We start from the raw sequence: 22771 nt of genomic DNA, 5'->3' as shown, positions 1-22771 counted from the left end.
TGTAAGTTGAAATGAATATGATGGTTCTGAAAGTCACCACAAGAAGGTTGGGAATTTAATTTGCTGACTTATCTGCTCCTGAGAGAGACAAATCTAGAAGAGATGCAATAGTGTGTGGCAGCTAAACATCTGCTGGTGACTGCTGCACTTTGGATGTCTGTTTTTTGAGAAGGGAAGTGAATGCAATATTGCTTTTTCATGTCTTGTGCAAGAGGACAGCAACATGGGCATTGTGTGACTCATAGACACATATACACGTACTTGCATGCGTGCACTCTTGCACAAAGATGCTCATGGAAAGTTGCAAGTGTCCAGTGTTGTGCTCTATGCCCAAATAAGCTCAAAGAGCAGAATACGATCTACTGTTGAGTTTTTCAGAGGAACCTGCAAAGAATGTGGTTGCACAGATTTTGAGCCATCTTAGGTTGTAATCTTTTTCACCTTCAGAACTGCAGTGTTAACTCAGGCATTTTTTCTGAAAGTCAAATGCCACAATAGGCCATCTTTCCTAATTTTTCAAAAATACTTTGACCCCCACCATATTAGTCCGATTTTGGACCACTCCATCAACACTCATAGTGCAATGCTGAAAAATTTCAGGTGGTACCAAATGCTCTGCACTAATTATTTCCATTCATCTAAGGGTCACTTCAGAATGCAAACTCTTCTGTGACATTCAGGCTCCCAGTGTGGCAAAAACCTGGAAAAGACCAAACACTGTATTTTCTGAGGCTGGCTGCTGTAACCTTATCATCTTGAGACTCACAGAGCACTTCGGTCAGCATGTCCCAGAGACAGGAAGGTGCTGTCACGTCCTGGAGAAGGGCTGTATAGCTAGGCTGCATGTCACACAGAGGGATGACTCACTTCAAACTCTGCCAACTTTCTCAGTTCTCTTTGATTGCCTAGTCTTGAAATTACTCAAGTCCGGTCTTCTGACTTCGCCTCCCTCAGGGTCTGGTTGATTCCCTTCCCTCTGCTGGCTGGATCCTCTGTGGGAGTCCTTACAATGCCTAATGCAGCTCAAGTCATTGCTGATGTGAGCTGGATTTGAGCTGTTTCACAGCTTTGGGACAACCTTCATAGCTCTTGGTCCCACACCCCCTAGAGTTGTGGTTATGGTGGGGTTTGCTCAAGTAAGGAATTTCCTTGGGTCACCAAAAGGTAGCCAGAGTTAGCTTAATCAAATCAAATAAGCAAGTACTATTTGACTAACAGCTTAACCCAAGCTGTTTGTGGCTTCCTCGGCAACCAGGGTCTGTCCAGCATGTGTAACGGCACAACTGGGGCTTTACACCCTCTTTTTTCAGGGAATCACATGCAGGAGGGAGCTACCCTGGCACCCAAACTGCCTCCAACTGAGATTTTTAAAGCCTCTGCTTAAACATAAGCTAAGGCAGCTATAAATAGCAATTGGTGGCCCCTGGTTAACCCAAAGGTTTTGATGACAGAGCTGGCTCTGTGTGTGATTGGCTGCTCTCAGACTCTGCTCTCACACCATCTGGGGGCCAAGTTCATCAGTACTTCTGCTTTACTTTGCTTCTGCTGCCTTGTAGTGTGGGTAGTGGGGGGGTGGGCATATATTTCATTAGACACCTGCAAATATGAAAATTATTATGTGGCAATAAATATGCTTGTACATAGCTACAACATACAATTCATACTCAAAAATATAAAGCCTAAATTTCAAATTAAGACATAAGTGCAAAACAATCTGTAGAGATTTCCCAAGTTAAATAATATATTTAAAATAAATCTCTTGATGAAGGGTTGGAGGCGACTGCCTTGGGGCAGAGAGGGCACTTGACACCAACATTACAAAGCAGGTAATGTCCCCATCTGGCAGGGATGCTGCAGTGCATGGTCTGTCATGGACCTGACCACTGTCTACCACAGTGCTGCTGGCCCCCAGCATTGCTTATCTGCCTGAGCACACATCCTATATATTCAGTAGTCTTCCTTTGTTTTGCAGCCTACTCTCCCTTATGGTGAGTTATCACCTTATGATTGGACATCGTGGTTATAATATGCACTGCATTCCAGGTTTAATTGCTTTTTCCCTGTCAATCTAAGGTTCAAGTCTCTTAAATAATTTTCAGGGCTGTGTTCCCCACTGCCAGGCACTGCCAAGGCGGTATGTGGAGCACTGTGCCCAGTCTGGATCCCCTGTCTGAGAGAAATGGTGCCAGGCTGCAGCTCAGTGGCAGCGACCAGATTGAGGAGAGTGTGGAGCATGTGGCATGTAAGGAAAGGGAAATGGATTTCCTCAGCCCAGAGGAGAAATGGCTGATGGGGCTGCAAATGCATCTTCCATTGCATGAGAGATAATGCATGCAGAGCCAAACCTTCTCAGAGGTGCCCAGTGAAAGGACAAGAGCCAACAGGCACTTCTGCAACAGAGATGAGATGATGAGATAGGTCAAAACCACTGCTCCGGAAGAACGAGACAGCAGCACATGACCCAGAGAGATGGTGGCACCTCCATCCTTGGGGCCCATCAAGCCTCGCCTGGATGTGGCCCCAGACATCCTGACCTGACTGCGAAAGTGGTCCTCATACAAGGAGGGAGGATGGGAACGATGCCTCCAGAGCTCCCTTCCACATAAATCCATCCATGATTGTATGATTATATTTCCCTATTTGAAACTGTTCCCCCCTGAAGGGCTACTGATGGCTACTGATGCCCTTGATGTGGTCTGTGGGAGTTCATAGACCCATCTCAGGGGACCAAGGCTCTCACAGGAATAGGCAAAAAACCCCATAGTGCTTAAAATGAAGAGTATGTGCTACATTAAGCAAATACAGAATGATGAGAGGCAGACAAGATGTGGAGAACTCATTTATTGGTATGGTATGTAATCCAACAAGATATCCTAGTCTAAGGTAAACACACTCATCCCTTATTAATACAGAGGTATCTTATTCTGTATTAAATAATCAAGCCTATCTTTGGGCTGTGCACAAGTGAACTGGCTCACAGACCTTTGCCTGCTGTGCACCCTGTGATTCTTGCAGCTCTGCAGATTCCTGTCTGCCTTAGCTCCTGCTGCAGACCAGATGGGCTCCTGCTGGGTATTGCTGTTACCCACAACATGCTCAGCTGCCATCTGCACTGTTGTCTTAAGTTAAGTTTGGCTGGTTTGTTTCACAACTCACTCTGGTCTAAGACTTTGCACATGAATGAAGATCATATCAGTGATCCTGTCAATCCATCAGCACTCTTGTTTTTTCCATTTGTAAAGGAGGTGTAGGTAAAATGCACCACTCCCTGTGACAGTACCTTGTGGATGCTAAAACCAATGTGAGTTCAAAAAGGGACCAGACACATTAACAGAATCAAAAAAGCCACTGTTGCATGCAAAGGTACTCCTGCATTTTCAGGAAATCCTTGATCTGCAAATTGACCTGGCTGGGAAAGTAATCAGGAGAGAAATCACTACAGGCTTGTTCAGCTCTTCTTTCCCTCAGACATCTGCAATAGCTCCCTACCAGACAGGGTGAGGGGAGACATGGGCCACATTTGAGCTTAAGGACTCACAAAAAACCTTGCTCAGTGTCATAGGTATATCAGAATTTCTCCTGAGAAATCTTCATGGAAGGCAAAATTCTATGGGTAGAGAGCTGCTGAGCAAAGAGCAATGCTGCCCAACTCCTCCTCTCTACCCAAGGGCTCCTGTGTAGAATCATGGAATCATTAAGGTTGGAAAAGATCTTTCACATCAAATCCAATCCTTAACCCATCACTGCCTAGCCCACCACTTAACCACGTCCCTAAGCATCACATCTACATGCCTTTAATATCCTCTAGATGTTACACTCAGCAGGTTAAAGCCATTGTCTATGTGATTTTGGGGGTCAGATGATCACAATCAAGGCCATTGGGTGTTAAAAGTACCAAGACTGCCAGAGAGCCAGCAAATTAACAGCACCATTCTACAGTAAGTTTGGCTGTAGGCTCAATGGACACTTTTTGACTGAAACCTTGGGGTTTTCAAATAGCTTGAAATCACCTGTGGAGATAGATAGTGACAGCCATCCTGAGATGATGCGTCCCCCCCTACATGCTTCTTCTGGAGAACCCGGGAAGCACTGGTAACTCCAACCACTCTGTACTGGGAGAGCTGGGACTGGCAGTGAGGGCACTGGTGAGCATCACTGGTGTAAAACTTGAAGATGCCTGCCCTGTGGCAGGTGCAATGAGTCTCTGGTTGAAAACACAGAGAGCCATGAGAAGTAACAGCCTGAGAGTCTGTGATTTCTGTGATCCTCTGAGCAAAAAAAACAATTTATCAGCCAGAAGCTGCCCTTTTTTCAAGACTGGCACCCCCGACTTCTGTGCAGCTGGCTCAGTGCATGGACAGGGAGGGGCCCAGATGTGGGCTAGTGGCATTTGAGCTCAAGGGCTCATGTGTCTAGAAAAAACCTGATAAGAGCCAGGAATGCAAGTGGTCCTGAAATAGTGATAAGGGCAGCTGGGGAATACCTCATATGGATACATGGGCTGGGGCAGTGGGGCTTGGTATGCAAGGTGACACCTGCCCCCCACACTCGGTGTCACATTTCACTCCTGAGGACGCTTACATGGGGTGAGTGACATGTGCTGTGTCTCAAAGGCACTGTGGAGACTTCCCTTGGCCTGCCCCACACAGAGCTGCAGAAGGAGAAGGGTCATTCACCCCAGCAGTTCCCAGAGTTTGAGCTGGCCCCCATGGAACTTTGAGAGACGAAGAGTGGCCCCGCCTGCCAAGCCATTCTCACCAGACTTCTTTGCCTGGTCCAGGTGCTTGCTTGCTGTGTTTCTTACAGCTTTCTAGAGTGCAAGGCAGCCCTTCCAATTGTGTGGCATGTGCTCCATGCATCAAATGCAAAAGCATTGACGTCAATGTCATCTAAGAGGTCCTCTAGCTTGGCCACCAAGGTAGGACCCCAGAAAGTGCACAGCCCTCCCTGGCCTCCCTCTGGGATGTCCCAGGCCTGTGGTAGGGCACAGCTCTCCAAGTTCCCCAGCCTCTGACTTTGCCTCCCTGTGTGAAGTTTAGGAGGTACAGGCAGTCATAGCATTCTCATCACAGGCTGCTACTGTTGGCCTGGTTTAGGCAACATCACAAGAAGAGGGGAAAAGATGGTTTCCATGTTTCCATGTCTCACAGGACTCTGTGTGGCGCTTATATCGTCCTGTCCACAGGCAATCTCCTCGAGTCTGGGCTGAAGCGTCTGACCCAAAGCCAGTGGAGACATTGTCGTCAGAGCAAGGTGTAAATTCAGGGGCAGATCAAAGTCAGATTTCAGCTCCAAAAAGTAGAGCAGTGGCTGGAGGATTCCTCATGGTTTGCCTTTCCTATGCCGGATGAGTTTTGTTCTTACCAGAGGTTGTGACCCAGTTTCTGTTTCAGTGACCAGGTCTGACAGTGACCAGAGATCCTAACAAAAAGAAGCCCCTGAGCTTTTCTGAGCTCTTTTACTGGGTCATCTGAGATATCTTGATCTATGGGCTGCAGCATGAGGTAAAGCAGACTTCTTTCTGGGATAAACTGGAGATTGCAAGATACAGCCACGGGCTGGCATCCAGAAGGAGCATTCTAGATAAGTCTAGTGGCAAACAAAGTGGCAGCCAGATCCTGTGTGGCCATGTGACTATTGGAGACTATATTGTATCCTGTAAGTAAACCTTGTTCTTCCTTTCATCTTGAAAAAGGATATTCAAGCTCCCTCCATTTTTTTTCAGTTGCTGACTACTTTTTAGTCTCAGCCGGGATTAGGCTTCGAGGAAAAAGCAAGTGGGTGCTCACATTGAGCAATTGCAGCCAACAAAGATGTGTGCTCCATGGTATTGTTGCCAAGTCCCCTGTGTTGGTGGCAGGTGCTCTTTGCAGTGCACAGGACTAACATCTGAACAGTTCAGTCTTAGCTCCCGGCTCCAAACAAACATGGTGAACAAATGCGTTCCAGAAGATGCCTCCAGCAAGCAGCACTGTGGCTTCCCCGTCATCCCTCTGGGGACTGCACGGTTTCCCTTTCCCTGGTTGTCTGGGCTTCCTGGGAGGTCGCTGCTAATCTACCTCAGGCACAAGCAGCTGCATCTTAAGCAGGTGCCTGTGTGCAGCTCTTTCCTCAGGATCCCTGTCACTACAGAGTTTAGTCTAACCCAGACATTTCCTCTAGGCAGGCCTGGAGGATGGCAGCGGAAACACGTATTTCCCTTCTTGCAAATGCAAGAGTAATGTGGGAGCTTCAGCTCTGCAGAGGCTGTTGAAAGGCTGGCAAAGAGTCCATTAAGTAAAGTGCCTGTTTCATATCCAGTGAAGATGCAATGTAAACATGCCAAAAATCCTCTGCCAGCAATCCTCTCCACAAACTCAGAGTTGTTGGGAAACGGCTGCAGACAGTTGCCCAGCCTTCACCTCCTTTCTGCTCCTGGTTTGCTTTGCTTCCATTCTCTCTCTCTTCCCTGTGTAGTGGTGTTCAAGAGCAAAATGAAATAAAGGCTGAATGAAGCAGTAGAAAGCTTTGCTATCTCCACAGAAGTCAGGAAACCGAGTATGTCCAAGGGAGTAGGCTCCAAAAGCCAGAAATGGAGCATCAAGGAATCTCAGACTAAATCACCTTAACTCTGCACAATGCTGAACAGATAGGAATAGTCACTCTGCTTTGCCCGATGGCAGGACTGACACGGTGAAACAGGGGATCTGCAGAAGGGTGTTGAAGCTCCCCTGTGGTAGGTGGTACAGGACCCAATGGGGCCTTTCCCTGCCTAGTGTGGAGCATCTCCTTCCCTCATTGCATGGTGAGCAGGAGGTCTGTGCTGGCTGCCAATCACATGGAGACGGTGAACTGTGTGTATGCGTGTGCCTGTGCTCTTTAGCAGATCTGGTCCCATATGATGAATATTTCTTTCCAGAATCTACTATTCTCTTGTATTCTATTATGTTCAACATTTTTTTCACTTGATTTTAAAGTATTGGATTGTTAGGCAGTGCATCACAGTTTCAATAAATGTTACGAATTCCTACACCCACAGAAATATAATTTACTCCAATTTTTTAAATCTAATCTGAAGTGCACTGATGAGGAAAATTATTAGTTTTGAAATCAGAGAGAGTGATAGGGAAGGGTCTTTGTATCTTCCAAGTTTGTATCTAGGCCCCAGATGGAAACAAGTCCCAAATTTATGCTGAGCAGAGCTGCTGCGCAGGGTAGCTGCAGTGCCTGTGCAGCCCTGGAGCAAAAAGTCAGCACAGACCCCTTCCAGGCCTTGAGCTGCAGCTGGAGAGAGGAGCCACCAGGCTCCCATGTCCCTCTCAGGTATCTGGGGGTCAGACTGCCCTTGGTGAAGAAGCCTTCCCCCAGCAACCTGCTGGGATGCAGCCAGTCTTGGCAGATGCTTGATCGCCTCTCAGAGACCCTCGGGATGAAGTGCTTGTGTCCTGCCAGGCTGGTATGGCTCTGCAGCAGCTACATAACACCAGCCACCCCTGAGGGGCTGAACCTCAGGTGTCTGCACTGGGACTGAACATCTTACTTCGCCCCTTCCTCCAGAGGTAGTCAGGGCACTTGAGGAAACATCTGGTAGCTGGTTTCATGGTAGCTCTGCAAGGCCAAAGTCTCGCTCCTGCTGTTTTATATTTTGCTGCCAGGCTGGGGGTGTTTTAATAAGCCACAGCTATTTACCATGCTCTCTGGAACTTCTGCTGTGCTGTGCTCTGTCCTGGAGACTGCCTGGGCTTGAGGCTCTCACCAAGGCTGGGAGGCACTGGCAGGCTCAGACAGACTGTGCTCCCGAGTGTGTAACCCCAGGGTTGTTTCTGAAAGACCAAACAGCCTAGCAGGTTGTATCCATATGTGGCTAATAGAGGAGAAGGTTTCACAGCCCTTGAGCTTGTCCCAGTTACTTTCTGCCTCCTTTATTGCCTTTATCATGTCCCCAAATGGCCTGGAACAGCCTTAATTGGAGATGGGAGCACTGATGCAAGGTTACATATGTGCTTTTTCTTCATGAATAAAGTAATCTATATCCTGGCATAGAATCATAAAATCATAAAATATCATGAGTTGGAAGGCAACAACAAGGATTATCGATTAACTACTGCCCCTGCACAGGACAACCCCAACGATTATGCCATGTGCCTGAGACCATTGTCCAAATGCTTCTTGAACTCTGTCAGGCTTGGTGCTGTGACCACTTCCCTGGGGAGCCTCTTCCAGGTGCCGGTCCACACCCCTTGGGTGAAAAACCTTTTCCTGATACCTAGCCTAAACCTTCCCTGACACAGCTTCATGTTGTTTCCTTGGGATCTGTCACTGGTCACCAAAAGAAGACATCAGTGCCTGGCCCTCCACTTCCCCTCATGAGGAAGCTGTCGACCACAATGAGGCATTCATTAGATACGTGGACAGCTCACAGACGCTGAAATTTTGGGCTGCCCTCTCTTTACCCTGGTATCTCCACAGCACATAGCTTGCTCAGGACAGTTTCTCACCCCAACAATGTGGAATGCAATGACAATCACACCCAGCATCTCCTATATGACAGCATCCCATGCATTGTCCCCATCTCCCTCCCAGCCAGCTCAGGTGGCACTGTTTGCTTGTGGTGGTGTCATCTGCCTCTTGGTACTTCCCCAAAAGCACAAGGCCACGGGGTACATGTTTGGCTGGATCAGCATGGCTCCACTCGTAAGAAGCAAGAGCCCAATAGTCATAGTCCCAAGGCTCACATGCCTTTTTTTCCCCCGAAAAAAATGTAGCTGGGCCATGTATTTGTACTAGATGCTGCAATCTGCAGCTGCCCAGAGCTCTAGTTTGCAGTAGATATGTTGCTACAATCAGCCCCAGGGCTTTCCAAAGGGACTAGCAGCATGTGCTCACTGCAGGGAAGAGGCATGCTGAAGGTTACAAGCCTACTGTTCCCCACAAAGCTCTTCCTTTGCAGTGATAAGAACATATCCCAAGGGTGCTCAGGGCAAGAAAAAAGAAAGTGGTCTCATGGAAAGCAGAGCCAACAACCTACATTGCCTGTTGCTCCATGTCTTTGGTTGATAACACTGCAGAGAGGAAGTGAGGTCCTGCCAGGAGATCTCCTACCTCTACTGGCCCTGATTTTCCTGGAACCAGGTACATTAGAGACCCTGTGCTGGAATCTAATGTTGACCTATGGCTTGCTGTTGACCTGTGGGCTTAAAAAGTTTTAAGAAAGGGACACACAGACTGACTGGCCAGCATCAAACAACCTCTGCTTGTAGGAAATGAGGTTAAACCAGAGTGAGCCGGGGAGAATGAAAGAGGGTGCTGCCCTGAAAGAAGAAAATGAGTGCAGTGCTTTATGTCCTGGGACTTAGTGGCACAGTCCCTCCAAGGGACAACAAAATGCTCAGTGCTGACACTTCCACATCGCTCTGAAGGAAAAATGCGAAGACCACCCACTTCCAGAAAGGCGGCTGTGCTCTGAATGGTGGATGGCAGCACTTCCTCATGCATTTGGGCACCTCCTGGGAGACTGCCAGTCTCTGAGAAAGGCCTTGCACACCCTAAAAATCAGGATCTCAGTAGCTCCTGGGCATCCTGCTTGATTACAGGAGATTTAAAAATCTTCCCTCAGGTTTTCCAGGGAGGGCTGGTGGGGCGTCTTACCAACAGCCACCTGAGACAAGGTTAAGTTACAGTGAGCAGTAGTGGAGGCAAAACCTTTTACATTTATTCATTTAATCTTGATTAAAATTCTGTCAGTAAAATGAAAGAAACACTGCATCTTGGAAATGAAAACCCTGCTCTGAGACAGGAGACTAACCTGCCCAGCAGTCTTGGCAAGCCCATTTGATTACTTCTTATATGAAAATTGAGGCAGTGTCAGAGCCATGGCTGCAGGGCTCTCTCCTCCACTTGTTTTCCAGTCTCATCTCAGTGAGTTTGACATGGCAGCGTTGTCCCAGATGTTGAACTCTGGAGATGCTGAGCTAACTGCAAGGCCCCCTGGAGGTTTAGGATTGTTTAAATAACGTGGGCTGCTTGAATAGCTGAACCAGTCCCTCTGCCAACACACTTGCTATATGCGGCAAACCTGCTCCATTTTTGGCTTCAAGCACACTTTCCATGTCATTAAGGCAAAAATTAAGTGGGCACAGTATGTCATAAAGGTAAGAAGATAATCCAACCCCCTTGCCTCATCAAAACACAAAAGAAATTCCTCATTTATTTAACATTACAGGGGAAAAAAAAATAAACTAGCAGTCACAAAGATAACACTAGTTTATCTTGGCTGCTGTGAGCACTAGAAACTTGATACGAGCTCCTCTGTGAGAAGGCAATTGTTTCTATTTTTGTGGGGACTGGTATTCATGGGATTAAGCAAGATGCTCTGGATGCAGCCCCAGCTCCCCAGGTGCCTGCTTTTGGGCAGTACTGCAACAGCAGTGTGTTGCATAGGGCTAAAAGCCCGGTCGCTGTAAAGCAGTGTGTGGTGCAATTTGATCTGGCAGAGAGCAAAGCTGCTGTGAACCAAAAAATAAAGCCAAGATGCCCATCCTGGATGACACTTTTGCAATCAGTAGGATTTAGGCAGTATTTTTTCCAGAGAGGAATACCAACCTTGTCTATGTCTCTTGCTCCCATCACATCTTCATGGAGCACTCTTCTCCATTGCTTGAGCGTTGGGATTTCTCTGCTGGTTCCAGAGTCGAGGCAAACATTCAACAGCAAAGACTAAATGTGGCACATACCAAAGTCCATCACAAAATGCTGACCCTACAATAACAAAGAGCTGTAGTTGCCTGAGCTGGTGCCCTTCTTGCTCCAACTGCCCACCTTCTGGACATCTGCCAGATAAGAAGAACAGCTAATGATGATTGACTTTGGCAGTAGAGCTGCATGGTGATGCCAGACTGCAAGGTGCTGACCCCATCCTGCTGCTTTTCATCTCTTAATCTGAAGATCCAGAGACCTTGTAGGAGACGGGAAGCTGACCCAAGTCCCCAACCAAAACTTAGGAAGTTAGGATGTGTGTGCTTAGGAAGTGACTGGATTTGTACCAAATCAAGCCAGTATGATCACAACCATTGGATCTCCTAGGCTAACAACCCCAAGGTGATCCGTGGACAGGCTGATGTTAACATGTCATTCCTGGAACCCCACACCAGATGTTGTCTTTTATGCTCTCGCAGTATGAGAAGCAGAGAGCAAGGCACATTTCCTACGCAGCTAATATTGTTTCCAGCACTGTCCATCAAGAAGGAAGACATGAATGTGCTGTGGTGAACAAAAGCACATGTGTATCTATTTGAAAGCAGTTTGGGTCTGCGGTACTTGCCATTCTCTTCCCTGGAGCACACTGTGCCATCTGCTTCAGTAAGTGCAAGTGCTGATGTGGAAGAGCAGCATCCTGCAAGGCAATGGTAGAGTCTTCATGTTCAACACTAACCTGCTCTTGTCATCTCTCTCTGTGTCTACCAGGTTGAGGTAACTCGGTTGTTTAGCACAATGTGCTCTTGATTGCCCCTGAAGACCTTTTGGAGAAGAATTAGCCTGGAAATATGTGACAACTCACTGCATGGTAGAGGTAGAGATGCAAGGAGTACTCCTGTACATGAAATCCTACATCTGGGATTTGCACTGGGTTTCAGCTCAAACCCAAGCTGATGGTGTAAGGTGAAAAGCCTCACTTCTGCCTGAGAGTGAGGGTTGGCCACACCACGACCCAGCAGAGCACACTGTCGGCAGGAAGCTGTGCAAGTATGTGGCAGATGCAGTGGGGTTGCCCTGTTTTACAGGCACTTGGCTGCTAGCTGCAGCTCTCGAGATGTCAAGGAATAGATTAACCCCTATCATGTCTGAGACAGACCTTAGGAATGTCTAGGAAAGGGACAAAATGGAAATGCTGCTTGCAGCAGTTTATCTGCAGCCAGGGTGCACCCGTGTCTCAGATGCTCTGTACAGCAGTGGTCTCACTAGTGCTAGAGAAGAGCACTGAGGATTTTTAAAGGTCTGTGATAGTTTTTGCACCATGAACAGGGTCGGTATATTCAGCCCTGACAGGGCAGATGAGGTTACAGCTGTGAGCAGGCAAGGAGGAACTGTCTTTCACCAGGTTAAGCTCTTGGGTGTCTTGTTTAGAAGGAAGCAAGTGGAGCTGGTTTCTTTCCACAATGCTGAGCTGAGAGGAGGAAGTCCCTGCTGTGGTATATTGAGGTTTCTAAGAGTTCAAAAAGGGATACCTCGAAATAAAAGCCATCAAGGGCTATTAGATGGAGACACCATGTCTGGCTCAAGAAATGCTGATCACTGGAACCTGGGTGAGTTTTCAGGAAGAAGTGCATGTTTTCCCAGTTCTTTCCTCCTTAAGCATAATTTCTTCTTCTTTGTGTTTCTTTTTTTTTTTCCCTCTTAATTTTGTTCAAAGCTCCTTGGAGAACAAGAAGGAGGGTAACGTGTGGAGCACAGGCTGTCCCAGGGTTAAAATGTTTTTATTGCTCACTGGCAATAAGTAAGATCAGCTGTGATAGCCTGAGAGGAGGGTAGATTGGCCTGTTTTATAGCCTCCTTTGTCTCACTGTAGCTCTCAGTACCACTTGGAGTCATTAAAGAAGTAACCCTGAAAAGTGTTGGCAGAGGATGAGGTTTGCTGTTCATTCCTCCACCATGTGCTTCACATCACAGCGAGCTGCACTGTTGCCCCAGATCTGGAGCAATCAAAGTAGGTGAGGTTTTAAGGCAAACACTGAGAGCAGGTTCAGTGACTCCAGGGCAATACCATGAGACAAGGAGGACATCCTGGGCCAGGACACCAATTGTGCTTCTGGGAGCAAGGACCGAGTGGACCTGGAATCCAACCCGCACCATGATGTTCATGGAGGGAACACACATGGGTGGGTTGGATGAGAAGCGATGATATATGTGACCTGGTACCTGCTCTGGCTGAGCCTTGCATCACTGGCCAAGGGCAGATGCAGCCTCCAGAATATAGAGAATGAGGAAAATCCTGCAGACAGTCAGAAATTAGAAAGTGAAACTCCTCTCTAAAAAGAAAATAAATCTGGTCAAAGCTGGGTGGGGAGGAAGTGTTCTGGGGGCATGTTAAAGCCAGGCTAGTTTTCCAAGCAAAGATAAATCAGATGTTTTCTTGTGAAGTTATGTGCATCTAGAGAAGAGATGATTAAAACAATTAATTTTCTTGGTATGCCTTATTAAGCCAAAAACAGCGACGTGATGCTAACGGGTATCTTTGATGCTGGAGCAGTGTTGGAATAGCTGCTTCCAAAAGAGGAGGACCTTTTCTCATTGAGTTTTTACTCAGCTAGACAATGAGCTCAGCCAAGGAATACAGTGAGAAAGTGTCTGTACCAGGGGGGTTCCCTCTTGTGTTGAAGAGATGTGTGCAGAACCACAGATGGGGTATGGGCAAGGAGGAGCTTGGAGCTATTAAATAGAGGATGGAAAAACAGAACAGAAAGGAAGACCACTCACTCTTTTTTTTTCCCCCGAAGCATTTAACTTTGTTTTGGAGAAGAGAAAGGTGTGGCCAGCTGTCTTCCCGGGGTAAGAAGCTTCCAAGTTTGCTGGTCCCAATCAAACCTGCCAGATTCTGGTCACAAAGGTTAGAAACGAGTTGGTGTGTGAGGTGGCATCTTGGCTGAAAGCAAGACTGGCTGGAGGGTAAGTAAGAAGTGTGGGTGATGGTGTGGCTGCTGTGAAGAGTGGAGAAGAAAGCCACTGCCAGAAAGCATGGTGGGGCGCAGAAATGAAGCCAGAGGCATCAGTGAAGGGTCAGCCACTGCCCATGATAGCTGACAAGACATCCATAATGATGAATTCAATTCAAGTCATTATAAGCAGCAGTGAATGCTGCCCCTTATCCAGCCACCTGTGTAGGGGACACTCAACTGCGCCTAGGTGAGTTGCTCACCTTCCCACTCTCTTGGCCATACCTTGCAGCAAGGGGGAACAGCAGCACTTCACATTGCTTTAAACATCTTATGCAAGATACACTGACCTAATTGACCTGCCTGACAGGAGACACCTCAGTGGGGCAGGGTATCAAAGGACTGGAAACAATCCTTCAACATCCATACAGGTGTATGTGAATCTATATATGCACCTGTCTCTATATGTATGTCTATATACACACAGATGAACATGTCACCACGTGGCAGGTCCCTAATGTCCTACTAGCACAGCTATCCCACAGAGACCTGTATACCTGCAACCCTAGGGAGATGTGTCTGCCCTGTTGGTGTGGGCTGGCAGTGATTTTTCCTTCCTGCTCCCGGTGTAGAAGGGTCAGAACCCCAGAGCTAGGTCAGAGCTACCCAGCCTAGGAGACTTGGCCCCTATCGTCCTGTTCTGGGCTAAACCTGGGCTTGGCTTCCTCACAGTATCTGTATCACCTTGTTGCTCTCCTCAGCGAGGCTGCAGGGAAGCTTTGAGCAGGGTTTGGTGACAACCCGTGAGTCTGAAAGATGAGATGTGCGACAGGGGTGCTGTTAGGCTGAGCATGGGCTATGGCATCTACAGGTGGAGGTTTTGATTTCCTTCTCTGTTCTCCCCAGGTGTCAGGGATAACTCGCAGAGCCTGATAGCGAGAGAGCAGAACAAGGCAGGACCTTCCTGCAGCCTTCCGCTGCTCCCCAGTGGCGGCTTGGGGAGACACCGCAAGCAGATCCTGATGGGTGAAGAAGCCCTGACGGGAGATGTGAGGGGGCTGTGGCATCTCTAAGTGGAGGTTATGATTTCTTTCTCCATCTTCCCCAGATCTCACAGGTAACTCTCAGCAGGCTGGGGAAGAGTAGGGTGACAAGGATGTGGGGGAGATGCAATCACAAGCCTAGAGTTTTTTGAGAAGAAGCAAATTTTTTTTGGAACCTTTCATGATAGTAAACAGTACTTTCTGGGTTTATTTCCCAAAATCAGGGAAAGAGCTCAAAACTGGCTCAATTTCCTTATCCTGATAATTCACTTGCTTCTTAAAAAGATCTTTCTCTCCTGTTGTGTTCTGAAACAAAAAGCGTGAGGGCAAACGCATCAAGTTTCCAATCCCATCTAGGGTGTTGAGAACAGCGTAGCTCTTGTTGTTACTACGGAGAACAAGAAATTGTTTCCTGAGTGCATTCATAAAATTAGTCCTCCAAATGACCTGAATGTTGTTCCTTTCAAACCTCTTTTAATTAATGGAAAGAATACTGTGGTAAAGGATGCTGTTACTTTAAGCTGAATCACAGCAGGTGCTATTATTTCCTAGTTCTCCACAATAGTGCCTTAGTTTTGTAAACTTGAATTTTTCAAGGCTGTTTGGCCTTTGGGAGGTGGGAGGATTTACCCACCCACAGGTCTCAGCATTGGTGCCCTTCCTGCCTATGCTGAGGCTCTTGGAGGCAGGAGGTGTGAGACCATTTTGCTCATTAAAATACCCACCAAGGCAGGTGCTGCCACCACCACTGTTTGCTTTGGGGCTGGTGCTGTTCACAGGGGTACAGGTTGGAGGGACATTTAAGCAATAGAAAGACAATGCTGCTAAGAAAGGTAAAAAAACAGGAAATGAAAGACAATGTCTGCAGTCATTTCCTATCCCCTGGCAGAGCATCTGTCACTCACTTCACGAGGCTGTCCCAGGCTAGAGTTACTAGGATTGTCTGGTATATCAGGGAGTCTGGGCACCAGACTAGGCCACAACTTTGAGAGTCTCATGGAAGTGTTGCAGTCAGTGTGGCCAATGCTTTGGATTGCTGTGGGCCAGGCCCTGAAGAAGGAGTTGTAGTTTTTGGGGGTACATTATCTAGACTGTTTGTTCAGGACTGAAAGATTGATTTCTGTTACCCGGAAAAAGCTTCAGTTTTGGAAACCAAAATTAAAAATACCTTTATTAAAATAGTTTGGAATGCCCTTAGTTTTTATTTTTAGTAACTTAAGCATTGAATAATATTATTTCCTAGGAAGAAATAGGTGTTTCATGAAATCCAGTTTTTCTGCTGGCATAAATTTCAGTCAGTAAATTTCAGGCAGTTTAATTTTGAGCATGGCCAGGCCACACGGCACAGAAGCAAATAGAGCTGTACTTTCTTTATGGGAACAAGGTTGCAGAAGTTTGATAACTGATGTGAGGCAGGGTGTCCCTCTGATTTTTTTTTTTTTTAAACAGCATGATGTCCCTTATCTTTAGGAAAAGAGTGATTAAAAGTTACTGGAAAGGAAGAGGAATAGTTTAACACTTCTTACACCAATAACAAGAAGAGAATCTGATCAATTGTATAGCAGAAAGGATACATGTAATTTTATATGAACAATATAAAATAAATCACACTATTTGATGTGAAACTGCCTTTGGATATTTGAAAAAAAATTTTTGCTGTACTTGGAATAGTTAAAGGTACAAATGTTACTTTAGACTTGTTAGGATACTCTGCTAGACTTTTTTATAGTTTTTACATTTTGCATGCTGCTGTTCAAGTGAGCACAGATTTGCTGCCTCTCATTTTGATACCAGTCTTCTCCTTAACCCCCCTTAGCTTTTGGAGGCAGAGAAGGGAGAGTCTAAATGTCAGTAAGAAAAGGAGACTTTCCTGCTGATGGAAATGTAAAGAAAAACCTGAAAATACAAAAAAAACCCTCTTCAAAAGTCTAGGGGGAAGAAACAAGCATTACCTCATAGAGAAGTCACTGTATGTGCATATAACTATGTAGAGTGGACTACTGTCTATGCACACATGTACCTATACATTCTTCTATCTATACACATATATTTAAAATACTTTGACTTAAAATCATGCTTCTAAAAAAATCTCCTGCATTTTAAGAGGCTGGCCACACCAGGTGTCCTCTCTGTCACTGCTGCCCCAGCTTCCCAAACTAATGCTCAGGTGCACTGGGCCCTTCTACTGCACCCACTAGCTTCTTGACCCTTTTTCACAGTCTCTCTGCTGTCTCTTGCCCTTTCCAGCCATCCGCTGTGAGGAGTTACTACTTTAGTTGTGTAGTTACACCACGGGGGGAGCCTGATATCAGAGGAAAGCAAAGGCCATGCTGGAACTAGATTGAACACAAGGACAGGTGGGCAAGGCAAGCCTACTAGTCTCACAGGAGCAATGCACGTTGCTACATGCCCAGAGAAATATTAGGGACTTGCACATCCAGCTGGGCAGGCTGCCATGGCCCCTTCCCAGCCTGAGAAAAGGACATGGAAAGCAGGAAAAGGACTGTACATGCTGGGCAACCCAGGGAGGCAGGAGGGTCCCTTCTGTGTCCTGCTCAAGGTGCTGTCCACTTCTTTTGATCACAGAGATATTGCTCTTGCAAGGGGTGTCTCTTTGTTCCCTTCCTTGGTTGGTCCTCACAGCGGTAGAGGCTCAGTGGGTGGAGGCAGTGCTGGACATCTCTCTGCAGGGTGGCAGAGCTGGGGGTACAAGACACATCCCCAGGGAGCTACCACAGATCTTGGTATTTGCCTGAAGGTGTGATGAGGACATTGGGGCTTTCTGCATGGGCTTGGGAGTGCCTTGATACTGTTCTGTCCTTTTCACTCCCTCCCCTGACCACTAGACCACCTTGCCTGATGTTCCTGCCCCGAGGATGCTCATCATCCTTGCGTTTTGCAGACTTGCGTTTTCCTGGGGAGTGCCTGGGGAACCCAATTGCCCAGGGTTACTGGGATGCTGCCCAGGGAGAGCAGACAGCTGGGTGAATCTGTACCCTGGGCTGCAGCGGGGTAGGAGCGTGTAATAGGGTTGTGCTGCAGTGGGGCGCTTTGATGGGAAAGCTGGAGAGGATAAGTGCACAGCACCCATCCTCTGTGCTTAGAACACAGACCAACCTTGGGGATGGACAGACACTCATGCCACCACATGCCGATGGCTGGAAGACAAGACAAAGATGATGGAGGGGGCAGTACACCAGCAGTTTCCCCCGAGTATGTAGCAAGGGGTCTGCAAACCCACATGATCCGGGGTCATCTCCACGGCTTGGGCGATGCCCTCACTTTGCCTAGTGGGAGGAGGCTCCTTTCCCAGGCAGTGGCAGGTGCCTTATCCTCTCGCCGGGCTGTTTTCCTCCCTCGGCCGCTGCTCTCCCTCTCCTTGTTGTGCTCCAGCGGCTCTTTTCGCAGCCCTCAAGGTCGAGGACCGTCGGCGGGCAGCCGGGGGGCTGCGCGCAGCCCCGTGTTTTCGGGGGGTGCCCCCGCGCTCAAGGCTGCCGCTGCCTTCCCACGCCCGGCGCAGGTGCCACGGGCCCGGTTCTCACGGCCGGCTCTCACAACAACCCCCGCCGGGCGGGAGGACACGGGGCAGCGGGGGGGAGAACCTGGAGAAGCCAGGGGCGGGCCTGGGTCTCCGCGGTGCCCAATGGCCGCCCGCGCCCGGCCATAAAGGCGGCGGCCGCGGCTCCGCGCTCCCTGTGCCGGCCGGACCCCCGGAGCCGCCCCTCTCTGTCGCCGCCGCCGCCGCCATGGGCCGCCCCCCCCCGCCGCTCCGCCTGCTCCTCGCCCTCCTCAGCATCCTCCTGCCGCCGCTGCTGCCGCTGGCCGGGAGCGCCGCCGGCGTCGGGACCCGCCGCGCCCGTGAGCCAGGACCGAGGGGGGCGGGCCGGGGGCGGCTGGGAGGTCCCTGTCTCATCCCGAAGGGCTGCGGTGGGCGCCCGCAGCATCAGGGATGCTTGCTCATCCCCCAGCAATGGGCTATGGGGTGGGGTGTCCCTGCCACCGAGAGTGCCACCGTTCTCCCCATCCCCCCGGTGATGTGTCCCTGCTCCGTGTGGCATCCTTCCCATCCTGGCAGCATGGGGGTCCCTGCGCCCCGAGGAGCCCTGTACTGCTGCTTAGAGGGTTTGGAGCGTCACTGCCTTCCCTTAGCGGGGATGAGAGGCTGTAGTTCTCCCTCCAGCCCCGCAGGAGTTCCTGGGGTACCCCTGGCTGGGACCGGTCCCTTCCCCCCCACGGGGCTGTGCTGGGACCCACATGCGGGGAGCTGTAGGGCGGGTGTGCAGGGGGATGCCCGGTGCTGCTACCCGCGCTGATCCCGGGCTGGGCTCTCTCTTTCCGCAGCGGCCGCTGGCCCCACGTGTGCTGCCTCACGCCAGGCCACCTGCGCCGCCGGCTGCATCCCCGTTCCCTGGCTCTGCGATGGTGAGCAGCAGTGTCCTGACGGGACGGACGAACAGTGCGGTGAGCGAGGGAACACTGACACCTATCCGCTGTCGTGGGGTGGACCTGAGGGCTGCACTGCGTGGGCATCGAGGGGCACTGGTGCTCTGGGGAGTGGTGGGGCAGGGCAGGCCAGAGGCACTTTGCTCTTTGCTGGTTCTGCCTGTGTGGCATCCTGCAGGGACATGTGTGCCCCAGAGCTCCTTGTGAATGTCTGTGGCTTGGGAACATGTCCTGGATGCTATGCTGAGCAAGGCAGACCCCACCTGCCAGAGAGCCCCATTGGGGGCTGCTGTGGGCCAGCCCCTTGGTAGAGCTGCTCAGGCATTGCCAGGACCTGTCCCGTGCCAGAATGGAGGGGACCCTTATGGTTTTGCCATAGCAATAGGTCCCAGTGACTGTGTGATGTTCCTGCAGAGGTTGCCTGTGGCGGGGACCCCCATGTTTGGCAGTGTGACGATGGCCGGTGTGTTTCTAGCAGCTGGCGTTGCGATGGTGTTGCTGACTGCTTGGATGGCTCTGATGAGCAGGACTGTGGTACGTAGTCTCTGCTGGGGGCGCTGAGTAGGGGTGGTTAGGGGCACAGGGCAGGGTGGTGAGTGCTGCACTGTTCTCTCCTCAGTGTGCGGGACAAAGAAGGTGCAGTGTCCTGGCACCCACCACTGTATCCCACACTGGGAGCTGTGCGATCAGCACCAGGACTGCGAGGATGGCTGGGATGAGGAGGGGTGTCCTCAGCAGCCCTGCCTGCCTGGGCAGTGGCAGTGCAGGAACAGGGTGTGCATCATGGCTGAGTGGAAGTGCAACGGGATTGATGACTGTGGCGATTCCTCGGATGAAGATGTGTGCGGTAAGCAAGCGCACTAGACGCTCCTCAGTGAGGCAAGACCTGTCCAGGCCATGTGTGAAGTAGGGAGTACTTTGCTTTCCTGGGCCTCAGCTCACCTTGGGATGGTGGCAAGCTTCCCAGGAACTGTTGATACTTTGAGGGACCTCCCCATGAGTCTGGGACCCAGGGTTTCCCCTTTGTCCACCTGGTATTGGTCTGCCCTGCTGACATGAGCTGTGTGTGCCATAGCCACCTGCCCACCTGGCATGGTGCGGTGTGATGAGGGGAAGTGTATCCTGGAGTCCCTGATGTGCAATCAAGAGGCTGACTGCCTGGATGGCACTGATGAGCCCAGCACGTGTGGTGAGTTGGGTATGGCTGCTGGCCGCTGCCCATGAGGCTGGGGCCGGAGGGGAGCCACAGAGCTGTCCTGCCTCATGTCACCCTTCGCTGTGTCCCCGCAGATCAGAGCTGCTTTGTACGCAACGGGGGCTGTGCAGAGACATGTGCTGACACACACTGGGGAGTGCAGTGCTCCTGCGGGGCTGGCTGGGTGCTGCAGGCAGATGGGCAGAGCTGTGCTGGTAAGGAAAGATCAGGGTGCGTGTGCTTCAGGCACATGTGGCCTCAGCCACTGAGAGCAGGGTCTCCATGGAGCCACTGCTTCTGTGGGAACGCCTGCCTCTGCCCTGCTCCTGCCCATGTGTCATGTCTGGCCCCACAAAGGCCATATCTAGATAATGTCCCAGCAGCAGCTGGTGCGTTTTGGGGTAAGGCCCATGTTCTGGTATCTAGGGAGCCTGCCTGTGGTCCCTGGGGAGCAGTGGCAATGCTATCTGGGGCAGCTCCTGCGGCAGGCTCCTGATTGCACCTATCCCTGCAGATGTGGATGAATGCTCCCTGGAGTACAGCCCCTGCAGCCAGCTGTGCAGCAACACCCCAGGCACTTACAGCTGTGCCTGCCTCCAGGGCTATACCCTGCGGCATGGCACCGCCTGTGAAGTGACAGGTAGGGTGAGCTGGGGAGCCTGGGCTGGCTGAGGGGCTGGGCAGTGCACCCAGCTAGCCACGTCCCTGCTCACTGAGTGGCATTCCTCTCACCCTGGCAGACAATGCAACACAGATCCTGGTGGCCGTGGGGCAGGACCTGGCCCTTCTGGATGTACGAACCCAAGCCTACCGGCCTCGGCTCTCCACTGAGACTGAACCCCGTGCCCTGGTGTACGACCAGCTCCGAGAAACCTACTACTGGCTGACAGAGGATGGCGAGCTCCGTGTTCACCTCATGGGGAAAGGCACGGAGCCCCTCTATACAGGTGGGGAGGAGTGAGGCTGGGTGCTGTAGTGGGGCTGAGATGGGTGCCAAGAGCTGGCCTGCCACCCCAGTCCTGCCTTTCCTATACAGAGTAAGGGGCAACCTGGGTTTGCCTTGCAGCCTGGAGCAGGCTGGTATGCCTTAAAACTACTCTGTCTCTGCAGATGCCGGAGAGGTGAACAGCATCTCCCTGGACTGGTTCACAGGGCAGCTGTACTGGGCCAGCAGCCATCCTCCAGCTATCCGTGCAGGGCTGGGCGATGGCCGGGGTTATGTGACAGTGCTGGGTAAAGACATTGCACCAGAGCAGCTGACAGTGCATCCGGCTGCAAGGTGAGGAGTGAATGAGCCAGGATTGGCCCAGGCTCCTGGGATCATGATGCTGGTGCTGACCATGTCCTGCCTGCTGTGGGGCTGTGGCAGCACTGGTATTATGCTGTGAAGTGGTTCCTTGATGCCTGCCCCCAGGTCGCTGTACTGGGTCAACCGTGGGCAGCGAGGCCGGACAGTCATTGCTGCGGCTGGCATGGATGGCTCAAACCGGCGGGAGCTCACAGTGGTGCCCATGGAGGAGCCTGTGGGGCTAAGCTTGGACCATGTGGCTGGCAGACTGTACTGGATCAGCGAGTACAAGGAGGTAGGGACAAGGGACAGCAGGGCTCTCCTCCCACAGGGAGATGATGAGATGGGAGTTGGGAGGGTGGCCCTGGTTCCCTCTGTCTACTTCCAAGGCATGGGAGAGAGCAGGGAGCAGTGCCCAGGTCTGGCCTACATCCCTGGACTGGGAGGTGATGGCACCACCATGAGGCCTGTGGCTGTGGGACAGTGCCAGGGCATGGGGATGCCACATGGTCTTCATGCCTTGCTTTGTCCCCAGTCCATCGAGACACTGCGGGTGGATGGCAGCGGGCGCCACTCCTTTCCCACTGTTCTGCGGAGCCACACGGAGCCTCTGGGCCTGGCTGTGTTTGAGAGCCGGTTCTTCTGGACCGATGGCACAGAGCTGGTGTCAGCCACCTGGGCCTCTCCCCAGGAGCATGCTGTGTTGCTCCGCGCCCCTGTCTCAGCTTTCACTGTGGTGCACGCACTGCAGCAGCCTCCCCGTAAGTACCCTGGTGGGTGCTGCACCACTGCAAGGCTGGCAGCACCCTCACCGTATCCTTGGATGCTGGGGGAGGCTGTGCTAGGTCCTGGAGCTCACTGGGTCCTGCCCGATGGTTTACCTGGTCTTGTGATGAGGAGTTGTGCGGTTGAGACAGAGGGGACATATGAGTCCATAGGAAAGCTGACAAGTCCCATGGCTTCGGGTAGAGCTGCGCCCTCCTAACTCATGTGACGTTGCTACCATATCTGCCAGCCCATATCCAGCCCCAGGACAGTCTGTGGTTTTGGGGATTGAGAGAGATATTAGAGGGTCATGGTTGCCTGAGCTTCTAATGTCCCCTTGCTCCCAGGGGACACTGCTGCATGTGCTCCGGGCCTGTGCAGTCACCTTTGCCTCCTGTCACCTGTGCAC

General features: G+C 50.6%; 1 protein-coding gene across 1 annotated transcript in view; it reads left to right on the top strand.

Annotated features, from left to right (window-relative positions):
* The first annotated feature begins 2136 nt into the window (after positions 1–2136).
* LOC113964651 (low-density lipoprotein receptor-related protein 2-like) overlaps positions 2137–22771 on the top strand; it is a 29735-nt gene continuing 9100 nt past the window's right edge. The window contains exons 1-14 of the mRNA XM_027677159.1: positions 2137–2242; positions 14535–14654; positions 14737–14745; positions 18080–18529; positions 19013–19132; positions 19529–19648; positions 19734–19961; positions 20190–20303; positions 20405–20524; positions 20824–20949; positions 21050–21256; positions 21420–21588; positions 21724–21892; positions 22133–22358. Coding sequence (XP_027532960.1) covers positions 2137–2242; positions 14535–14654; positions 14737–14745; positions 18080–18529; positions 19013–19132; positions 19529–19648; positions 19734–19961; positions 20190–20303; positions 20405–20524; positions 20824–20949; positions 21050–21256; positions 21420–21588; positions 21724–21892; positions 22133–22358 — 2284 coding nt within the window. The remainder of the gene's footprint in view (positions 2243–14534; positions 14655–14736; positions 14746–18079; positions 18530–19012; positions 19133–19528; positions 19649–19733; positions 19962–20189; positions 20304–20404; positions 20525–20823; positions 20950–21049; positions 21257–21419; positions 21589–21723; positions 21893–22132; positions 22359–22771) is intronic.

Source organism: Neopelma chrysocephalum, unplaced genomic scaffold (assembly GCF_003984885.1).
Source record: "Neopelma chrysocephalum unplaced genomic scaffold, ASM398488v2 Primary Assembly neopelma1_42b, whole genome shotgun sequence".
Lineage (NCBI taxonomy): Eukaryota > Metazoa > Chordata > Aves > Passeriformes > Pipridae > Neopelma > Neopelma chrysocephalum.
The sequence above is the reverse complement of the archived record's forward strand: the minus strand, read 5'-3'. Positions and strand labels throughout refer to the sequence as shown.